We start from the raw sequence: 23425 nt of genomic DNA, 5'->3' as shown, positions 1-23425 counted from the left end.
ACCAGCTCCGTGCGCGGCCGGCCAACGGACTTATCCACGCCGCGCCGTCCTACATCTCAATCTCTTCGACATTTCCGTCCGAAGCTTTGCCCACTCCGTCGTTTTCTCGTCCCCGCGGGTTCGCTGCACTTCGCGTCCGTTCGCCGCGTACGCGCCCATTTCGAGTGCCGTGGTCCGCTGTTTTGTGCGTCTACCGCTCTTCCCTTCCCCGGTTAAAAGTATTCGTCGACAAAATAGTGTTTAGGCGACAACGACATGTTTTACTACGTCCGGCGCGGGCCCGCCGTGGTATTTCACGCATTTTTTTTTTTTTTTTTTGACGACATTATCGTGCCATGCGACGTGGTCATCTACCCGCCGCTTGTGACGTGTCCGAACTCGCAGCTTTTTGAATTCACGTGGGTCGTGAGTGTCGCACCCGTCGACGTCGCGCCGCTTGTTTTGCCCGGCGCCGATTGGTGTCGTGTCGCTCGCCGTTCGCAAACGATGGAGGGCCCTGCCGCCCTGGTGTTTTTCTGTTTTCCCGCCAACCGCAACAGCGCATCCTGCCAGTGCGTCGCGTGCACAGATTTCAATAGTGTAGTGTAATTATAGAAGTCTGTGGTTGCTTGACCCAGGCACGCCAGTCGCTGTGACCGCATTGTAACGAATGAAGAGAGCCCGTATAATTAAAATGTAAGAATCTGGACGAAACAAATCTGGAATTTAATAATTAAAAATCCATCTAATTCTGGACTTTTCAACATATTATTATAGTCAAACACATTTAATAGGATAAAAAAATATTTTTTTTTTCGGAAAAGTGGGTAGGCCCGGGCCTACCAGACCCACTGGCTACGCCACTGAATACAATATCAATACTTATTTTATTTTTCATTTTTCAAGTTATAATAATTTTTTAGTATTCCGGCTTCCGGTTGTCCGAGGCAAGTGCCCTTAAAACCCTCGGTCAAATCCGGCCCTGGATGCAGCGATGAGTGAGTTATAAAAAATAGTGCCTTAGTGGTGTTTGTCTTTTATAATTATAATAGAAAATGTACTATCTCTGTGAGTAAATAGTTATATACTAATCTCAGAGTATATATATACTAATATACATATAGATATCACGAATTAAGATATACTTAATATCCATAGATATATACTAATTATATAGTAATAATAATTATATATAGTCTGTGGTAATATACTAATTTCAACCATGATATTACAAATATAATGTATATATCAAAATCAAACTATAAATATATCGATGATAAAATGTTAAAGAAATGATACTAGGTATATGGTTACCAGCACGAAGTTAGATAATACATCGCACATGGTCGTTCTCGTCAGTCATTTCATATTCAGTATTTCAAATTCGTTATTTATTCGTCGTTAGTTTCGATGACCGGTGGGCTATTACTCTTCGGCAGTCTTTAGGGACATCGAGTTTATTAATTATAGGAATGCAATATCATTTATGTCAGCAGTCAGCGATGTAAACAATAATCATAATTACTGCATTTTATTCCTGTTCCGTTGACGATATTAATATATTATCATGTAGGTACGCACTACGCACAGTGGTTTTTTCCCAGTTCCAGGAGCTCGTCGCGTAAATAATAGATTATTATTTGATTATCAACTAAAACCGTACGTCGCTGGTCTCGACGGGTGTGTGTCAGTCTGTGTATTTGTGTCAATGCCCTCCTGTGTGACTCGAAACAATTATGATCACTGTGTAGTTTGTACGCTGTGGTTGTGCACATTTATATCATTTTCCTAGCCAGCGGATATCGTTGAAACTTTTTCGCTGTGTGCTCTCACAGTGAATTTCACATCCACTGGTTTCCCCGAAATAGCGTTTGGTTACCACGCTCGTTTGGGATCATGACGTCCTTCTTGAACAACATCTGGAGTTGGGTGACCGGGCAACCCGAAATGAATGAAGTGCCCGAAAATATTTTTTTTGAGAGGGATGTGACGGCGGACAACGACTTTTGGGTAAGATCTGTCGCCTTAGAAAATACCTTTATTGGTATATTACACTCCTGCCAATATTTTATTGTTTAGATATCGTGCATTTTGAACCCGTCAATAGACATCAGATATGTGAACGGTACAGTGACAAAGATATTAGACACTGACAAATGTATCATTGACCACAAATACCATTATCAGCCAAAAACTGAGAAGGAAATCCGAAATTTCCCATACATCGAACTCAACAGTTCTGTCAGGATATCTCTTTACAGGGAAAAGAACAATAGCAATGCGGAGTGGAGGGTTGCAAGTTGTTTCCTATCCAAAGACGGTCCTCGTCATCATCCCAATGTGTATGTTCTGTAACCGTGTGTTTAAATAGGGGTTTAAATAGTTTAATTACACATACCATTTGTTAATCATGTATTAATATAATACCTTTAGACTCAGAGCAAATGAATCTGTCCGTGTTCTTCTCAACGACAATGGACCAACATCCCAAGATGATGATATTATCGAAAATGATGACAACGAAAATCAAATGAGTATTGAAGTGTTGGGTGACATGCCTAAAGTAATTGGTTTTGAAGAAGAATCAATAATACAGGTATTAATATTTAATTTCTCTTTTATAAACGTGGTTATTATTGTACTAAAAATCTTACTATCTTATTTTAGTACAAAAAAATATTTATGTTGATCCAAGATATATTATTAAAATGTATGTTTCACTTAACATTTTAGATTTTATTTAGAAATAATAGCTATGTTGAGGAGAAAAAATTAAATGATTATCAAACTATGCGAGGAAATAAAGTACAACTGTCAATTGTTAATAAAAATAAATTACCTATAACAATTGGTGTGCAGTCGGAATATATTTTTGACATTACGCTTAAAGGAAAGTATGTTATTATCCTTGTGCATGTTTCTTTTGTAATAACCACCAACCAAAAATAGTTAACAAATGTTAATATGTTCTCATCATTGGTAGGTACTAACAGTTAATTTTTTTTTCAAGGTATTTAGGAAAATCTACTGAAAAAGTTGAATTTATTTTTGAAGATATTACTTACAAAGTAGGCATAAACATTGATGTCACTGATCCGAGACTAATTCTTTCATATAATTCAGGTTTATTTTCTAAGAGAGAAATTGATATGCAGTTAGTATTAATGCTAAAAAATCTATTCATCACAAGCTTGTAATTTACTATATTTTAATCATACAGGAGGTTATTTGAACTGCAAAATGATCCAATAGTTTCTGGTGTTCCAAAACGTGCTAGAGCTCAGTTTTCAGCAGTCCGTTTATCAAGTTGGAATATTCCATCTCAGTTGACGAAATGTTACTGGTCTGAAAATGGAAAATTCAATCAGTAATGCAAATTTAATTTACATCTATATTTTAAAATTATAGTACTTTTTGATAATATTGAGCATGTTAAAAAATAACCTAATTTAATTGAACAAATTTTGGTGCTAGTTCGGTATGCGCTCTACAGGTTTTGCCGTTCTACACTCGGTCGGGTCGGGCATGCGTTATCTGCCTCGTTTTTATATATCATATGTTGGTTTTTTCTTTTGACTTAATTATACTGTAGTAATAAAATACTGTAGGTTTTATTACAGTCTTTTTCTAGCACTCACGAGTATTGTTAAAAGTTATATTTAGTATTTATATAGTATAATATTTTGTTTTTTTGTGTATTATTTGTTAATTATGATGGCTGTGATGATGTTTCATGAGTGTTACACTACAGTTGTGGCCAATGAGATTGTGCGTCATCGGTTTTTAGTAAATAAAAAAGGATTGTTAAAAAGTGCCGAGGACAACGCTTCTTGCCATAAATATGACACCGAAATGCCGTGATGGGATGCGGATGTGGATGCCCATTTGTCGATGTCCAAAAAGAGGCTGTCAGATAACAAGATCGGCACGAGCTGGCAACAGATTTTTTCATTTTGCTGACTTGAACCAACTTTGCAACAGTGGGTTGACACTTAGCAAATTGTTGAACTTGTATTTATGTTTGTATTGGAATTACCCAGACAAATGGTAATAGATCGGACAGGAAGAAGCAATGAGTGTGTGATCGACTGTTTGGTATGTGCTGAGAAGTATGCACAGCTGTTTTGAGGACAAAATGTGAAAATGCACAAAGTAAAATTCAAATTGACGAAGCTTGTTTCGCTGGCAAATTTGGTTTTAAAATGAAAACGATTGCCATTATTTTTGTGTTCATTGACGCGATTGAGAAACTGCTACTGATAATGGAACGTAAATGCAAGGCATAATCAAAAATGCATTCTGATGAATGGGCTGCATATAGGTGTCTCACAAGCCGTGGTTTTGTACACAAGATGGTAAATCACCAAATGTCATATGTCGATACAAATACAGGAACTCAACTCAAAACGTTGAGAGGTCATGGTTGGTTGCAAAAATTAATTTATTAAAGAAAATGAGGGGTGTTCCTTTAAATCATTTGCAGTCTCATCTTGACCACTATTGCTGGTGACTTTACTGTCAAGACAAGCCAGACCTTTTTCTCTCCTTGCTAGAAGACATCCAGAACGTGAATGAAAATCAACCAATAATAAAATAAAACGACATATATTATGTAGAGCGCATACCAAACTAGCACCCAAATTTTCATTGTTAAATTGAGTTACAGGGTGTATTTTATCCCTGACATTTTTAAATTGCCTGGTCTTAAATTTAGCCTCTGATCCAAAGGCCTATAATTTTTTAATGAAATAATTTGAAAGTATCACAAAACTAGCAAAATATGATATATTGTAATATTTCTAACATATTTGATTGTAAAATTGTGTATATTTCTTAAAAAATATTAGTTTACTTTAGACTGCAGAGTTATTTGTCTAGAAAAGGTTGAAGGTACTTTAAATTCTAATTTCTTTATATACATTAATGTTACATTAACTTGTTAAACAATACAATTTTTGATTCATCGTGTGTATGTGAACATATTCAAACGTTATAACACATTACTTTCAGCCTATAGAACTCCTGAAATTTAATTATAAAGGAACTTGCTTGAAGTTAACTTGGCATGGAAGTATTTACAAATTATTATTATTTTGATTTTTTGATTTAGAAACATAGCAACTGAAGTTAAAAATAATATTATAAAATTATATCCAGCTGCTTTTGAAGTTCTTACCTATGACAATTACAAAGCAAAATATCACACTCTTTTATTTATGGAAGAAATAGAAGTAAGTATCCTAATAATTGTTTATTAATATTAAAGTATTGGTTATTATTCATTGATGTGTTGTACCATGATTTAAAATATAAAATTGATCTTATATAATAATTTGTTGCTAAGTATTTAAACTATAACTCACTATTCTAGTTTATTATTCTCCAAAGTTGATAAATTTTAATTGTGATATACAACATTAATTTAATAAATTAAAAATATTAAAACCATCACTAAGACTAACTATTTATAATATTTTATTATCAACCAGTTTTTTTGTACTTTTATTAAACTATTTTATAAAATGTCCTCTTTGAAATACTAATACTATATTTTGATATAAATTTTATCTAACAGTTAGATATACACATTTGTTCAAATCATAGAACTTAATATACATAAGATAATAAATGTATACCGCTATAAGAAATTAACATTGACATATTTAAATTCAATAACAAAAATACTTACTATCGCATTTTTAAGAATATATTTTCCTTCAATGAACTGTTCAAACAGTTGTACAAACTTTTTTTCATAGCTATGTTTTTTATATTGCAACATTGTTAATATTTATTATTATATTTTTAATTAATTTGTGTCTGTAAAATAATTAATTTAGTTTAATTGTTGCGTGTTAAAAAATATCAATGAAACATAAATTAACAGTAGAGCCTCGATAGTCCGGATAAATTCAGACCGAGCATCATCCAGATTATCGATTTTCCGGATTACCGTAGGTTTTTCAAAATTACCTACTCAAATGACTAAGATTTAACTTTAATTTCACCATCTTTATATTTATTGCATTTTAAATTACAAGAATAATAATTAAATTAAATTAAAACTAAACTAATGAATTACAAAAAAAAAATGTTTATAATAATATGCATGTAGAACTTAGTATAGTAATCGGTAATTTTTTTCTGAACAATACTTTTAATTTTCAATCAATGGAATTTTGCCGTCCGGATTACCGCGTTCACCGGATTATTGGGGGTCCGAACTATCGAGGCTCTACTGTATTTTTTAAATTGAAATATAAAAAAATAATGAATGATTGAATAATTTAAGACATACAATAAGGATAGTTTAATAACATTATTATTAATTTAATGAGAAACTTGAGCTTAAATGTTAACTAATTAAAAAACTAAATGTAGCAACTCTTAAATCTGCTTTTACACTCTATCTGGATTTCCCGTGAAGTGTAATATGATCATTTCTATTTTCTTAATATTTATTTATCTATTTAAGTTGTTATCATACTTATTATACTCTGTTTACCGTAAGTTGACCCATTTCCGCGCTTTTATATTGAGCTGCCAAAACGTTCAGACCCCTAGGTTGACAGTGGTCTATGATTAGACAGAAGTGTTTGGCGATGAGAGTTGCAGGACAATGTAAATAACATGTGCAGTTGTGGTGACATGCGTGGCCATGACCAGTTTTTGATGAGCGAGTGGGTCAACTTACGGTGTAAAGAGTATATCATATCAAATTATATAATTTCTTATTAATTCTAGATTACTGCAGCTCTTCAAAAATATGCACAAGAAAGAATACATTTTGAGCATGCAGGTGAATATCTAGTTCTGAAAATACCCGATCTTTCTGAGCAACGGCCTTCATTAATCACTGGTGATCGAGCTACAGTTACAGATCCACCAAACTGTACTAAAAGACTAGGTAAATGTTTTTTTCTAAACAGACTAATCTCTATTGGCTTAAAAATGTTTATTTTATAATAATTATTATAAATAGAATAGTATGAACTTTGTTTTCTAGTACTAGTTGACAGTAAATTGATTAAAATACATAAATATAAAATAATTGTATATTTAATGAAGGGTGGTACTAAGTGACTTGACTATTTAAAATAACTTCTAAAATCAATCAATTTGTATTATACTATTATATTATGAAGCTTTGAGGTCATAATGAGTTTTAATAGACATTACTTAAGGTGATTAAATTTGAAAATTAGGTGAATGTGGAATCTATGAAGGCATAATCCATAAGGTTTTGGCAGATGAAATATGGTTAAAGTTCGATCCAGAATTTCATAATATATGTGGCCATTGGGATTATAGTGTGAATTTTTTTAACGCCAGAATGCCATATAGAAAACTGCATGAAGTAGTCAATGAAATGTGGAAAAAGAACAGACTTGGCGAATCATTTTTGTTTCCATACAGGGATACCTTGGAATACCAGCCATCAAAATTGAAGATTCTAAGCCATGACAAGATAAACTCAGACAACAGTTATGAGGATAATTTAAAAAAAGATACCAATACTTTGTTACCACAACCAAAGATTGTGCAAAAGATCAGATGGTTTAACAATAAATTGAACTCTGAACAAAAAAGTGCTGTCATTAACATAATGAAAGGTGAAGGAAGACCCATGCCTTATATTATTTACGGACCCCCCGGAACCGGTAAAACAATAACAATGACAGAAAGTATCATTCAAGTATACAAAGAATTTCCCAAAAGCAAGTTAGTATTTTAAATTCTTTGTTGTTCAACTTATTTCAAACATGACTGTCCTTTTTACAATACTGCTGAATAGTAACCCTACCCGGGTGAAGTGTCTTAGCTCTGTAGAGCTACAATTAAGTATTTATATCAAATGACAAATTGTATTCACGATTCAGCATTAATGTAAATTGTGATAAAACTGTTTAACAATAAAATAAAAATATATTTTATGGGCCTTCTGGAAAATTTCTGGTTGCGCTTGTACTGCTGAACAATCATTACTATAACAACCCACCTGTTTTTTGGGATACTGGTCAGTAAATTGTTCATGCTTTTCATAACTTTCTCACATTTAACTGTTTTTAGATTGTTGATTTGTGCTCCAACCAATTCTGCTGTTGACTTGTTACTGTCTAAGCTTGTAAACTCTGGTTTATTTAATAACACTGTTATGAAACGTTTAGTCGGCTATAATCATTTTATTGGTTCGTCTTATGACATGGATTATGATGAATATTGTGCTTTGCCTGAACTTGAGAGTTCATATCATGCTGGTGAATCAGGTAACAGGAAATAATTATATATTTGACAATACATAATGGTAATTCATTTCATGTTAAATCGCTTGTATTATTTATATTAGATTAACACTCTGGAGATAAAATTTATCTGTATTTTAAAAATAATTCAAATACTCACCTTTTTTTAGATACCAGATTAATTAGAAAACAGGATATTCTCAAGTTACGAATAGTTCTTGCCACCGAAGGCACAGCTGGATTAATGTATTTGATGGGCTTAAAGAGTGGAACCTTCACTCATATATTTATAGATGAAGCTGGACAATCAACGGAACCAGATACATTATTACCACTTAGTATGTGTCTAGTAAATTTTTTTAAAAATATTTTCATTTTTACAACTGATTTTATAGCATTTTTGGATCCATACCGAGATGGTCAAGTCATATTGGCTGGAGATCCCAAGCAATTGGGACCTGTTGTTATGTCATTATTAGCAAAACACTCTGGTGGTCTGGGAATGTCTATGTTATCTCGTTTTATTAATTACCCAGCATACCTGAGAGATCCTGACAGTTTTTCAGAATTTAATGGTTATAACCCAAAACTTATTACACACTTAATTCAGAATTACCGATCTTTGCCAGAAATTATGTTAAACTACAGTAAATTATTTTATGAATCATTATTAGTGCCAACTGTAAGTAATGACAACACTTAATGTCTAAGAAAATGATATTCATATAATGCTGCTTTTTATAGATATTGAATGACAATGCAAAGGAAAGAATATTATTAAACAATTTGAATGAAAATACTCACTGGGACATAGGTTGTAAAGGACCAGTGATTGTGCATGGTATCGTTGGCGAAGATAGCCAAGATCCCAGTTGTCCTTCATGGTTTAATCCCCACGAAGCCTTCCAAGTCTTATTGTATTTTACAAGATTAATGAAATCGGGAATATCTGCTGATGACATAGGAATTATTACCCCATACTCTTCTCAAGTAAATAATCATGTTATATGCCGTTCAAACTTTTATAACATTCTCTTTTTTCTGTGTGTGATTTAGGTCTCCAAAATCAATGAGTTACTGAAAATGTACCATCCAGATATTAAATTACCAAAAGTAGGCTCAGTAGAAATGTTCCAAGGCCAGGAGAGGATGGTTATTATCATATCCCTAGTTAGGAGCAAATCCACAGCAGGACACGAAAAAGATAAAAGATTCCGCTTAGGTTTTCTCGCTGCCCAAGAACGCACCAATGTCGCATTGTCCAGGGCAAAATCATTGCTCATAATAATTGGAGATCCAGCAACAATGAAAATGAATTCCAGTTGGAAGTTTGTACTGTTAGAAGCAATCAAAAGTGATAACTATATTGGGTGTAATGTTACCAAATAAAGTTAAATCATTCTCAATTTTTCACAATTTAAATTGTTTTGTTAAACTACTTTTCATACACAAAGATTGTTTAAATTAAGTTATTTAATTAATAATATAATATATTGTATTTTCACAGCCAATATTAAAGAAACATATAAATGTTTTATAATTTTATATTTTTAACTTATGTCCTGTTAATATTTATGAATAAAAATAAAAAAAACTATGACAAATAACATGTTATCACTTTAAAATAAATACTTAGTGTTAATTTAAAGATCAATATTTATACAGTGTACATTTACAAATCAACTTTTGGCGTTTGTCCACTATTTACAGGTATAGTGTTTAACTCTGTCCGCATGCACAGAAATTCGGCGCATATACACGTGATTGCTGCACACGAAGCATTTAATAACCACCAAAATGGAGTAGGCAACGATCTGTTATACCATATACAAGCTGCCAAGTGTATGGTGTGTATAGTACAAGAAAAATCTAAACACAATCGATATCTTTCAACAATGCGCCAAATGAATGTAGCCCTAAACAGTAAAAATTGTAAGGTAGATTATTTTTTTTAGATTATTCTCAATCTCATACTCACCCACTAAGTGCATTCAATGCGAACGCGGCAATAACAAATTTTTCACTATTCACTATGCTCAACTCCTGTAATAATAGGCAAATTAAAGTAAGCAGTAGTACAGTGAGTAGAGGCATACACAGGGGAGATGAGCTAAGCTCTCCCCATTGCCTGTATTATTTTTTTTCTATATTTATCAAGTTTCCTTAACCTACTATTAAGAATGCTAGTTGTTAGTGTTATTTTATTATTGTTATTAGGTACCTACTTTGAATTCAAATATGATGTCCAACGATCTTGAAGTGCCAACCACATAACTGATAATAGTGATCCAAACACACATGGTGAAGTAGTAAAGACATTGGACAGACGCTATTTGAGCAACAATCAATGTGGGGTCCCAAACAGTGATACGAAAGTGTCCAGTGCCGGTAGATAGGCGGCTGTACGATGCAGCTTTACTGAGGACGAAATGTCAAATGTTAACACTATTAAATGCTGCACAATCATTGATATAGCAACATTTTACTTTACTCACTCGGTGTTAAATCTATTCAATATTGACCACAATGAAATGGACATGGTTGGAAAATGAAACGTCCTCATAAATACAAATGCCCGTGCAAGTTGTATCACATGAAAGGTTAAACGGTGGATTTGGATTGTTTCAGATGTTCAAGGCGTTTGAATCAACACTATTGGAAGACTGTTGACAATAGTAAAATTATATTTTACGTTTTCGTGTTTGGTTGAAATGATTGTTATTTAACTCTGTCCTGTCAAACCTCGTAGACTCACAGACATCAGGCAGACGTATCACGAAATAGATGAAATGGTAATAGCCACTAATAGACATAGCATAATGTATGTGTAATTTTTAATGTGTATTAAGTATTAACAAGTACAATTCAAACGATATTAACTTATTTGGTATTAACTACTATAAAAAAGTGTTCGTATTGCAATAATTTTACGACGTTTGTTGTTTGTTGATTTTATTTATCACTATTATTCCGAAAGACATTATCATTGAACCTATAATCACAGATTACATAAAAAGTGTGATATCGGTTAACTTTCGAATTATATTTTGCATAATAATAATACTGAGGAAAGGCAAGTGGCATTGATTGTCATCGAGCAGATAACATATTAAATAGGACCAGCTATTGCCTTATGCTGTGGCAGTGCAAAGGAAGTTAGACAAGTATAATATAGTCCTATTATTATTTATGAGTTGTGATTACCATTGATAGTTTTGACTCGAGTAATAAAATTGAGTAGTACACATTATTGCAGTACACACTATAGATTATTGTCTACACAGTATTGTACTACACCGTCTACACGACGTCTTATAATTGCACTCTCGTGAGTAAGTTGTGAACATGCCTACATGTATATTCAATTTTTATCAATGATGCAAGGCAATAAAAATGTACTCGTATTCGACGTTGCTAGGTATGACCGGTACGGCGGTACATGTCAGGTCCTCAGATGCGTTTCGTAATCGATGGTCTTTAAAACGAGACAGGTAGGCAACGAGTCAGTCGAGTCTTCGCGTGAAAGTTGTTATCGTGTTCCCATCAATCTTAGTATTTACTAATTTTCGAATAATTCGTACAAAATATTTGCGAGTATTAAGGTTTTATTGATCGGGGGAATCGCATTCGGAGTAATCTTTTATGAGAAACAAATTGTAGTTTGAATAAACGAGGTATGTATAAACTATGATTTATAAAGTAATTTTATTTTAATTTATAAAGTAACTATATTGCTAAGTCCATAACACTCGCCTAAAGGTGATTAATCAATGCTAGTGTATTGAAAAACTAAAAATTAAATAATAAAAACTATTGTAGTTACAGTATTTTACACGTCTAGTATCACTTATAATAAATTTCAAAGTTAAATAATAAAATCGTAAGTTTATGTATTTGTGTGTAAAATTAAATAGACGGTATACCCAGTAGTTTTCTTTCTAACTTAAAATATAAAGAAGAACATGGTGTAAGTATGGCTTTTGGTTAGATGTGGTTATAATTATCATATTAGGTATTGGTTTCTCTACACTTGTGAAAATACTATCTATTACCTAATTAAATCTTAAATATAATAAATAATAAGTATCTATAGCCCTATAGGTACAATAGGTACATACAAAAAAAAGTTATTGTGTTAAATTTAAAAACAAAAGATTATTCCTTCTAGACTTTAGAGACTTGTTCAACTTTCAGTAAGTACTTTAAAGATATATATTTGTTTTTAGTGTCAAAATGTTTATAATGAGGCGTAGAATAAAACTAAATTATCAACGAAAATTGAAGTGTTCAAATACAAGTAATAACGAGGTAAATTGACAAGACAACATTTTCCATACAACCATAATCATTGCTGAGTAGTATTTAATATTATTCAGTTTTGTGAAATATTGAAAACATTTTTAAGATCTAACCCTAATAACTAATAAGTACCTACCTAACTGCTAAGTATTTTAAGTACAAAATAGTAAACAAGAATTGGTTAACTGTTGGATTTGGATACCTGTGGAATACAAAGAATAGTTGCGAAAAATTTATTTTTAGGTACATATAAGTACTGTCTATGTAGAAAGATTCGTCTCATAGAATACAATATAGAATCATTTTTTATTAGGTTCTATATATTAGTAGTTTATTGCTGTTAAAAATAGACTCCATTACAAATGTGGCCATCTCCAACTCAAACATTTTTTTGTTGTACAGACGATTTGAACTATTCTAGTAACCTAGTAACCTCTGCATAAATTATGCAAATAGACTTTATACTTACTTTGTATGGTATACCAATTTACCTAAATTAAACCTTGTACAGTAATTGTATACTCATGATATAGAGATATAAATGTATTGTTTCAGTTTCTGGATTAATGAATGAAAAATATTTTTTGAATAGGTACTTACAAAGTATATGTTATTCTATATTAAACTATAAAAAATAAAAGGCAATAATAAAAACATAACCTAACTTCAATTGTTGCCCATAATTCCTACTATCTTTCGCTGCTTATTTGTTAATAATTGTTATCCTACCAATAGACACAGAAATATTGTGATTTTAAGTTAGCCGATTATGCCTATGATTCTATGACAATCCTTTAAGGTATTTTCTTTGTTTTTTTATTTCTGGTAATTAAAAAATCAAATTTTTCTGAAAAATTGTTGCCACTTAGGTAATATTTTGACGGCCTAAACTGCGTAACAACTTAGACATTCTATATTATCCGAGCTAAGTATATTACACAAATTAGAATTGGATCACCATTTCAATGTTAGGAAAACTAAGCTTAGTTTGTCCTCTACGACTAATTATTTTTGGAATTTGTCAGGAATTTGCATCAAAAACTTTCTATGCCCCACCCCCCCTATTATTTTGGTAAAATATTAGTATATTTGCTTCTTCTAAAAATACTTAATCGGCTAACCTATTTTCAAATCATTCTGCCTCTGCCAACTTTCGAAATGGTATTAATATAGTCAATCATGGTCTTCTATTGGTTGAAATGGAGGTATTTGGTATTGGGAATTCTCTTCTGTTGTTTTTGAAATCTTCACTGGATCAGTCCAATCTAGATTGCTACGTTTAATGCTTTTACTACGTTTTTCCCTATTTCCACTGGTGTTTTTCAAGGGAGCCATTTAAACCATACCCCAGTATTTCTCAACCTTTGTATTATTATAATGCTTTTCAACTACACTTTTTTTTTTTTTATTAGCCATTAGTCCAAACTATTACGGCTCAAAAGGCACTAGTCCATATTATAGTCTGTTTAAGTATTGACAGTATTCACAATATTTTAAAGTCTTTTGGTTGTATAATACTTAATCATTTTTATTGCATTATTTTGTTAGATGCCACATAACATGGGCGAAATAAGAGATAATAATTCTGTAGTACTTATACTAATATGTAAGGATCTAGGTACATCTAGTTTTATATGATATTTATTGGGAATCAAATTTCATTTAATCTCTTTTTTAAAAACTTATCCTTATATGGCATCTAATAGATGCACCAAACATTCTTTCGTTGATTTTATTATGTGTTCTACTCAGCCACACTAGAAATCATCAATTGTTTAACGTCACTAACTCAACTTCCTATGAACAAAATCATCATCTCTACACAATATTTTACCATTTAAATTATTTTATATATACTTGTGTAATGGTGTGGAACACTATTACAGTTTTCATATTTTTATAATTATAATATTATGTATAGTGTTATGTACTATACATATATCATAAACACGCGTGTCATCTTTCATTCATTCTGTAATATCACGGAGTAAAGCTATGTATAATATGTATAACTATTTTGTATAGTAAACAAAATGTATAATAATCGTTAGGCCTGCTAGACATACATCAGCCGAACTAGTCTCGTCTCACCATTTGCTCCATGTATTGTTGCTGCCAGGTCATAGTAAAATAATTTATATCACATTTTGTGTTACATTTTAAATATATGTTAAATTATACTCAGTATAACTAACTGTCTTGTTCGAACATCCAAATCCTCTCACATTTCCCAGTTTGGAACAGATCTATTACTACGAATACACAATTACATACCGTATACCAGTAGGGATAGTCGGATAGACAATAATTTAATTGTTACCACGTAACACTTGCTTTTACCTATAACCTAGTTATCAAACCTTTATTTGCCTTTTTATGTTATGGTTGTATTATAATTTATTTTTATTTATAATTTCATTTAACTTTATCATATATAGTAATGAAAAACCATGTTTCGGCGTTAGGTAATTCATGTAGTAATTAATGAAATTCATAAAATAATAGGTATAGAGATTAGAGACTACACCTATTGCCTAAATATCAATAATAAAGGTAATAATAATACAAAACACAGCACATTTAAAAGTAATTTAAATATTAAAAATATGTTTTTTAATAATTCAAAATATCCATAGATTACAATGAATACGTGCTCTGATATATTAAAAGACTTTGAATCCGGACCACTAGATGTTTATAGAAAACAGGCTACAATCAACTGGAAAAAAATGCGGGTTTTCATAGAATCTGAAGAGTCTTTACGATATAAGGTCAATAATTTACTAATTTAATTTCAATATATTTTATGATGCTATAATGTTTACTTATTTTAGATGAGAGCTTGGAAAACGTTTGAATCTGATCCACTATTCCAACATTCTAATGAAACATTACCATTAGATGAACAACGAAGATTAGCATTATTGAGAATGTATAAAATTGTAGAATCAAAAGTATTTCCATTTGAGGAAATAATGGCCAGTCCCAGACTGGTGAATACAACTAAAAATAATATTATAATATGTTGTTTATACTAAATAAAATGTTATAGGCTTTGGCAAAAATAGTGGCAATGTTTCAGTATTGTCCATCTGTTGCAATAAAAGTAGGATTAACTTTTGACATGTTCTCTAATGTCATATTTAGTATGGACAACGGAAGAAATTCTAGTCTGTATGAAAATGCTCAGGAAGGAAAAGTAAGATTTAATCAAATAATATTATAGTGTTATTGCATAACATTTTTACAAAAGCGATTGACTTGGTGTTTTAGATTCCTGGTTGCTTTGCACTTACAGAAATTTCGCATGGTACTAATACTAAAGAAATGAGAACTACAGCTTTTTATGACAATAATTTAAAACAGTTTATTTTACATACTCCTGATTTTGAAGCAGCAAAATGTTGGGTTGGTAGCTTAGGTAAGCTGTTCCCATGCTTTCAATAAAATCATTTTTATTATCAATTTAAAAATGGTTTTATTTTGACATATTTTGTCCAATTGTCAATTTATAATGCAAAAGTACATTTGACAAGCTATACAACTTAAAGATAAAAACATAATTTATGTTATCTCATTAATTTTTTACTGTATCCATAATTATATTAAATATTTAAATATTTCTTACGTTTTAGTGAGTTTTATAAATAATTAAGAAAACAAAATGAAAGAACATTAAAATTTAATTTAGGAAAATCAAGTACACATGCAATAATATGGGCCAAATTAATCATGAGTAATGGAGATGATCATGGATTACATGCATTTGTAGTTAATATACGAGATCCAAAAACTATGTTACCTTATTCTGGAGTCATAGTAGGTGACTTAGGAGAAAAAGCTAGTTTGAATGGCGTTGATAATGGGTAATTTTTATTTTTATTAATCTTAAATTATTATAAGGATTCCTAACCATTTTTACTTGATGGTACACTTGGGACTTGGCCCTTTTATCAATTTATTTATTAAAAGGTAACATTTATCTGAACAATTTCAATAAAATAATTAATCAAAATACAGATTAAAAAAAGAGTATAATATATTATAATGACTACTAATTGAATGTGATTTCTTTCATAAGAAATAAAAGCGGTTTATTACAAGGCAACTGTTATCTTAATAATAAATTACAATAAACATAAATAACTAAACTGATAAATATATTTAATACACATAAAAATAATGATATGGTTCACTTTTGTTGGGGTTAAGAATCCTTACATTATTAACTTAATATGTTAATACTGTTTTTTTAATACATATTGTAACAATCATAAATTGTTTTGATAGATTTATAATGTTCGACAAGTTTTGTATACCAAAAGAAAGTTTACTGAGTAAAACTGGAGACATAAATGAAGATGGAAAATATGTTTCACCATTTAAGGATAAATCAAAACGATTGGGTAATATACTATGTATTATGTATATTGTATAGTTTATTATACACTTCAATAATTATTTATTTATTATAGTCATAACCTATAGTTGTAATCAACCATCACAACTAATCATATAAGTATATACAGCTATAATATATCTCAATGGCAAATGCTATGCAATAATAATTATCTCAAGACTCAGTGACTACTTAACTCTAGTGACGCTTATGATGGCGAAGTTGGGGGGGGCTCTCCCTCAAAGCTTATTTTGAACTTTGGTTTTATATGACGCTTACCCCTATAATTATCAAAACTTAGCTGGCCATATTGTACAATTTAAATAGTATAATTTTATTGCTGACATCCTGTGTTTATTTTGTACGGTTCAAATTAAATTTTACACTGATCTATGTCAAAATACTATGTAATTTAAATAAATTTATAGTTGGGCAAGTACTCGACTACTCTACTATTTAATTGAGAACATAGGCCCTCATTTTAATCTGATTTTTTAAAAACTTTATTGGTACCTATGTTTTTGAACAAACACCATTGTAGATTTTAATCTAGTAGGCATAGTAAGAACGTTCTATAACTTTGTATACATTTGAAATAGTTAATGTTTTTGGCATAATATAATCTGAATTAAGTCTATAATGTCATAACTCGTTATTAAAGTTACCAAATTATATTTACAGGAGCTTCTTTAGGCAGCCTATCAGTTGGACGATTAAGTATTGTTAATATATGTGTAGCATACATCACAAAAGCTGTTCCAATAGCTATAAGATATACAGGTGTTAGGAAACAGTTTGGACCTCCTAATGGTGATGAGTTACCAGTCTTAGAGTATCAATTAGTAGTAAGTGTAATTAAAAAACTTATTTAATTTATTTTCACATAAAAATGTTTATTTTGTTATCTTATGATACTGTACTGATGTAAATTAATATTGATTATTTTTATATGTGTTAATAATTTAAATTGTTTATTTTTAGCAATGTAGATTGATTCCAAATTTGGCTGCTGCATATGCATTAAAAATCTATGGTGATTACGTGGCTAATGTATATGAATCATTTTTAATTGAGATGTTTACCAACAGTGGTTCAGAAAAACTTGTAATAAAAAAATATTTTTAAAAATTTTTAGAATATTTAATGTATGTGTTATTTATGTTTAGAGATTGCTTGGCATAGAAATACATGCAATATCTAGTTGTGCTAAACCTATTGCTGCGTGGACTACTCGAGATGCAATACAAGAGTGTAGAGAAGCATGCGGTGGTCACGGTTATTTAAAAGGTTACCTACCTTTTTCTACCTACCTATTTCTACCTATCCACGTGCCTTGTCACCACCCTATGAGTGCATAATTAACAAAATTAATGTTAATCTATGCTAATTTAGATATTATGTAAATTAATCTATAATTTTTTTGTTGCCTATGTTTTTTCGATATTTTAATTTTATGAGCATTTTTAAATTTTAATATTTATTTCTCTTAAATACTTTTAAATTAAAATATTTAAAATAAAAATCTACAACAGTGGACAGAAAATTGTCTTACCTTATTCTAGTTTAATAAAAAGTAATAGGTTAAAAGTACATTAAAACTAACCAAGCTAAATGTGGAGTACATTTCGTATGGTATGCTACACGCTAAGACAAGCCAACGCATCCTCTTGAATATTCAGTATAATTTTTTTTATATACATTTTTAACTGTATTTAATTTTATTATTAGCTGCTGGTCTTAGTGAACTGCGTAATGCAAATGATGCTAATTGCACATATGAAGGTGATAATAATGTATTATTACAACAAACAAGTAATTGGCTATTAAATATCTGGACAAATTTGCTGAATGGAAATAAAAGCTGTTGTGATACTCCATTGGGTTCTATAGAGTTTCTTAAAGATGCCAAAGCTATACTAAACGAAAAATTTAAATTATCTAGAGTAGATGAAGTATTCACTCATATGCGTGAGTATATTTTTTTAATAATTTTCTATTCATTATTATCAAAATTAATTATTTGGGTCCACTTAGATTTACTATCCTGTTTTCAATGGATGATATGTTATCTATTACGTCAGACATATGCACAATTGCAACTATTAAAAGATCAAAAAAAAGATTTATTCACAGCGAAAAATGATTCCCAGATGTTCTTTGCTAGAGATCTGTCAATAGTATTTGCAGAAGTAAATTTATAATATTTATTGAACTTAAATTATGTTTTTTATAAATATTTATTCTATTCACAGTACTTAATTTTAAAAAAGTTTATTGAAACAACATCATCTCCAAATTTAGATGATGCCCATAAAGTAGTATTACATAAACTTGCTTCACTTTATGGATTTTGGCTAGTTGAAAAACATTTGTCAATTATGTATGAAGGTAATATATGATTGAAAACAATAAATATTTTAAATATTAATAATTATTACTTGTTTTCATTATAGGTGGCTATGCTAATGGGCCATTAGCATCAGTAATAGTTAAAGGATCCATAATAGATTTATGTTCAAGTCTTAAAAATGAAGCAGTGACACTCGCTGATGCCATAGTACCTCCAGATTTTATACTTAATTCAGTGCTGGCTGCTTCAAATGGACGGGTAAACTAAAAATCATAAAATTAATATCAATATTAAAATGTGTACTATATTAAGAAGTGAATACTTATTAATAATACTTTTATATAATATTTTTAAACTCCATCCCATAAGTGCAGTCTTGTGCTTTTTTGCGTATCCTATAACAGTTCTTGTGTTGATATGTATTAACTATAATTAGAGGAGTAGAAAATGTGATAGGAGTTAGTGAATTAAGACTTATTATGATGTTGTGTTTTAATAGTTTATTAATACAACATTTCAACGGATTTTATTTATTAGTTCAGCAATTTCTAGGACTTTTGCTTGCTAGTTCCAACCCGTTTGGGGGTCACAAATATTAATTTTAAATTTTCGCCAATACATGTTTAACTTATGCATGAAAAATGTTTTTTTGGTTTTGCAAGAAAGTTATCTCATTTGGCCATGGGGGGTTTAGAGTTTACACTGTCCTAAGCAAATTTTGGCGATGTGGGAAGTGTGCGCGTAGCTATTGTGGCCATGCTCTTCTTTCGCAGTGCAATGTGGCAAAATATAAACAATTTTATTTGTCTAAATATTGCACGCATTCAATCAGGACATAGTGTTAAAAAGGTTAAAAATCATTGTTTCAGAATTTATGTAAACATGTTTCGGTTCAGTTATCAATTTACTCAACACTACTCACATATAGATGATTAAATCTTAGACATAATAAATTAAAACTTAAAAACACAGTTATATCCTGCAAAACTTCTATTATCTTAATTTAATTATCCATAGTTGTTATGGTTTTTGATCCTTATGGGATCTTTATTAGTGCTATACATTTAAAACATATCACATATTATATTGAAGTGGCTTTTATTGCTTTAGTAATTTGTTTTACTACTTTAGTAGTATAGAATTTTCATTGTATTTTATTTTTGTTAATCTAATTTTGGATTTTTTTTAAATAACATTAATTATTGTATTATTTAGGTCTATGATAATTTGAAGAATTTATTATTTGAAGATAAATCGACATTTGAAAGACCTACTTGGTGGACAGAGATAGCAGTACGATCGAAATTATAAAATTAAGGATATTATGAAGCAGTTATATATTTTAATTATCAGATTTGTGAAACCTACTAGTTTTTTTTCCATGTTAAAGGTTCTTTTCATTATAGTTAAGTATTATTGTTTTTATCTATATTTTTGTTTTAAATAATGGTTTTTATTTATACTTTTGTTAAAAAAAAAAAAAAAATGTTTTTTTATTAATAAGTGTGTATAAATGCATTACCTTAAAGCTCATCATGCCCAAAAGAAGAATCTTGATAAAGCCAATGTCGATAAACTTCTATTGGATCTATCATCCAATGCTTATGAAAAGATACCATTGGATAAGATTCCAAATACTCGTCAGCATAATCTTGTGGTCTAGCCTATAAAAAAGTTGAAGATATGAAACAAATATTTTATCTATAATTAATTGTTACCAAACTTGATGGAAAACTGGGGAATGGACCACTGTAGCATTTAAAGCTTTCAAACACATGCCTAATACCATATCGTCAGGTGCATCAATCGCATAACATTGACAAGTGGTCAATTTATGGACTAATCCCACATTAAATATAATACCTCCTCCGCCTGTTAGATAATTATATCCTAAAGACTGATCTCCTCGGATGTTGTAACCGTACCTTTGACCAAGTGCAATTTGCTGACCATTCCAGCAGCTCAGAATTGATGCTAACCGAGGAACACTAAATATTTTAATAGAAATATTGGATAAATTTTTGTATAATCTATTGTGCAATTTTACCACCTCAAAAGTGTATCATCGTCTGTCAATGCAATCCATTTCACAGCTTTATTTGACAAAAGTTTTTTAGATAAGTATTTGAAAATTGCAATAGTCTTAAGACAGTGTCCTCTTTCAGTATTTGGTACATCTAATACAGTTGTTGGTATTGTATCATCTAAAATATTAAAAATTAAAAAAAAAAATTTTTTTAATTTATTATTATATAGATTATTAAATACCAAGTTTATCACTAAAGTATTCAATATGCACGGCATCTCGGCCCCAAGTAGACTGTAACACTGGTACTCTATCTGAATGAAATTTACTGCAAGTTTTCACAGCAAAATATATTGAATCTTTTGTCACCTTTCCATAACGTGTCTTAAAACCAAAATACATTTTTTTAGGATGTTCTAATACGGAAATATTATACAAAGCACATTATTAACATTATTAAACACTTACACATTCACTCCTTTCAGACAAAGGATGAACAATACAGTCTGGTGAAAGTTTCAAACAAAATTTTAAAGGTAGATGTTGAATTTTTTGATTGATTACTAATGATAACTCATAAGATGCATCAATTGAAAAATCTGAACTCAAAGTTTCAACATTTGAATTGGCAATGCTATAAACATGTCATAAAAAGTAAATTTTACATCAGTAAATTAAATAAATGTATACAAATAAATTTAAACCAACTTTTTTAATAGCTCAGCAGATATCACAAATCCTGCAGCAAACAAAGGATAAGTAACTCTTTTATTTTTATTTTCTTCGAATGCATAATGATGAATTATTGTTGGATGTTTATCTTGTACGCCATATCCCATCCATACAGACTATAGGATGTCATAAAAATAAATAAATAATATATTTTACTGCTTAGAACTATGTAGGTATCAAAAAATTTAACAATGCTTGTTTACATCAGGGCAATTAGTTGGTTTAGAAAAATCTACCTGGATTTTCATTTTTAAGTAATATTAAAATGATATATTTACATGAAGTAAATGAATTTAATAAACATAAAAAACTGACAACAACTACAATATATATTGGTTTTATGTCAATAACGGCACAGTTATTCATACTTACATCATTCGAGTTCTGGTTTTTCAAAAACAATTGTAAATTGTTATAATTTACATACGAGTTTTCTTCACAAAACAAAAACCACTTTGCATGTTTATTATTTTTATGTAATCTAAAAATTGAAACAGAAGATACAAATCAAAAAATGTAAATGATTTGGTACAAACATGTTTCTTACAATTTTATAATAGGAATAACAGTCCAACTTCCAGGTTCTGGAAATTGTTCATGAAGCATATATACTCCACCTAGTCGTGGCTTCTAAATAATTAACATAATAAATCATACAATTTCAATAGGCTTGGTACAAAGTTTTAAATATGTAAGGTATCTCATTGGGTAATTAAAACTATTCATTAGATATTAATGCTAGTTTCTCAATAAATTATGCATATTATTATTATATTCTTATTATACTGACTTCAATTGATTTTGTTTGCTTCAAAATATTATTTTTTAATCTGAGAGCTTGTTCTACATTGTAGTCGTTTTGTTGACTCAAAATTGTAATGACTATTTCCGATGTTTCTGTAACAAAATTTTTTTGTCTAACAGTAGGTATCTTTTAAAGTAATTGCCAATTATTTGTTCAAGGAAGAAATAAACCAACCAAGTGTCTGGGAGATTGACAATAAATATAGACAAATAAAATAAATGCCATTTATGAACATGATAATATTGGTAAATAATAAAAAGGCTACTCAACAAAAATTGAACATGTTAGAATTTTTAAGTTTAGTTATGACGACTGTTAAATGAATTTTAATATTTCAAGTATGTAATAATTAATAAGTAATCAGTATATACAATAGGTGATACGATTAAATACAAAACATTAAAAATCAGAAATCACATTAATATAATCAGAATTGAAATTAGAATTTATTTAGAAATGTTTTAATGCTACAGTTAAAATATTTTACTGAGTAAAGTACAGTAAGGGCTAAGGAATAAGGATACAGACTGTAAAACTGTAAATGTGTTATTTCTGTTATCTCATTACTATGAGCCACGGACAATTTAGAAAT

The 23425-nt window shown here is 30.1% G+C and overlaps 4 protein-coding genes across 10 annotated transcripts; 2 read left to right on the top strand and 2 right to left on the bottom strand.

Annotated features, from left to right (window-relative positions):
* Window positions 1-1306: 1306 nt before the first annotated feature.
* Window positions 1307-9760, top strand: LOC111034431 (probable RNA helicase armi). Of its 2 annotated transcripts, XM_022315691.1 has the most exons (15): window positions 1307-1483; window positions 1553-1989; window positions 2059-2321; window positions 2413-2575; window positions 2713-2873; window positions 2990-3133; window positions 3200-3346; window positions 5090-5210; window positions 6724-6886; window positions 7185-7701; window positions 8050-8246; window positions 8393-8560; window positions 8618-8904; window positions 8967-9212; window positions 9279-9760. In XM_022315691.1, exons 2-15 carry the CDS (start codon window positions 1876-1878, stop codon window positions 9609-9611), a joined length of 3024 nt encoding a protein of 1007 aa, XP_022171383.1. In that variant the 5' UTR covers window positions 1307-1483; window positions 1553-1875; the 3' UTR covers window positions 9612-9760. The 2 variants fall into 2 exon arrangements, with proteins under 2 accessions (XP_022171383.1, XP_022171375.1); XM_022315683.1 differs by having other exon boundaries at window positions 1307-1989.
* Window positions 9761-9836: 76 nt separating this feature from the next.
* LOC111034490 (protein SYS1 homolog) lies at window positions 9837-11197 on the bottom strand. Of its 3 annotated transcripts, none has more exons than XM_022315764.1 (5): window positions 10965-11197; window positions 10718-10885; window positions 10448-10640; window positions 10201-10265; window positions 9837-10138 (listed from the first exon to the last, which is right to left on the bottom strand). In XM_022315764.1, exons 2-5 carry the CDS (start codon window positions 10783-10785, stop codon window positions 9895-9897), a joined length of 570 nt encoding a protein of 189 aa, XP_022171456.1. In that variant the 5' UTR covers window positions 10786-10885; window positions 10965-11197; the 3' UTR covers window positions 9837-9894. The 3 variants fall into 3 exon arrangements, with proteins under 3 accessions (XP_022171456.1, XP_022171461.1, XP_022171449.1); XM_022315769.1 differs by having other exon boundaries at window positions 10978-11197; XM_022315757.1 differs by having other exon boundaries at window positions 10718-11197.
* Window positions 11198-11343: 146 nt separating this feature from the next.
* LOC111034445 (peroxisomal acyl-coenzyme A oxidase 3-like) lies at window positions 11344-20737 on the top strand. Of its 3 annotated transcripts, XM_022315702.1 has the most exons (17): window positions 11344-11554; window positions 11641-11896; window positions 12449-12530; window positions 15158-15292; window positions 15356-15514; window positions 15574-15720; window positions 15795-15942; window positions 16213-16387; window positions 16812-16927; window positions 17602-17765; window positions 17902-18024; window positions 18087-18207; window positions 18649-18888; window positions 18955-19109; window positions 19173-19308; window positions 19374-19528; window positions 20486-20737. In XM_022315702.1, exons 3-17 carry the CDS (start codon window positions 12456-12458, stop codon window positions 20579-20581), a joined length of 2145 nt encoding a protein of 714 aa, XP_022171394.1. In that variant the 5' UTR covers window positions 11344-11554; window positions 11641-11896; window positions 12449-12455; the 3' UTR covers window positions 20582-20737. The 3 variants fall into 3 exon arrangements, with proteins under 3 accessions (XP_022171394.1, XP_022171410.1, XP_022171402.1); XM_022315718.1 differs by lacking the exons at window positions 11641-11896; window positions 12449-12530 and having other exon boundaries at window positions 20486-20736; XM_022315710.1 differs by lacking the exons at window positions 11344-11554; window positions 12449-12530 and having other exon boundaries at window positions 11561-11896; window positions 20486-20736.
* On the bottom strand, window positions 19337-23397 carry LOC111034464 (beta-1,3-glucosyltransferase). 2 transcript variants are annotated; one of them, XM_022315730.1, is made up of 11 exons: window positions 23008-23395; window positions 22819-22925; window positions 22576-22658; window positions 22401-22509; window positions 22005-22144; window positions 21765-21930; window positions 21539-21680; window positions 21321-21474; window positions 20994-21258; window positions 20793-20934; window positions 19337-19533 (listed from the first exon to the last, which is right to left on the bottom strand). In XM_022315730.1, exons 1-10 carry the CDS (start codon window positions 23066-23068, stop codon window positions 20794-20796), a joined length of 1368 nt encoding a protein of 455 aa, XP_022171422.1. In that variant the 5' UTR covers window positions 23069-23395; the 3' UTR covers window positions 19337-19533; window position 20793. The 2 variants fall into 2 exon arrangements, with proteins under 2 accessions (XP_022171422.1, XP_022171430.1); XM_022315738.1 differs by lacking the exon at window positions 19337-19533 and adding an exon at window positions 19563-19696 and having other exon boundaries at window positions 23008-23397.
* Between the last annotated feature and the right edge of the window lie 28 nt (window positions 23398-23425).

The sequence above is a fragment of the Myzus persicae genome, unplaced genomic scaffold, assembly GCF_001856785.1.
Source record: "Myzus persicae strain clone G006 unplaced genomic scaffold, MPER_G0061.0, whole genome shotgun sequence".
Taxonomy (NCBI): domain Eukaryota; kingdom Metazoa; phylum Arthropoda; class Insecta; order Hemiptera; family Aphididae; genus Myzus; species Myzus persicae.
The sequence above is the reverse complement of the archived record's forward strand: the minus strand, read 5'-3'. Positions and strand labels throughout refer to the sequence as shown.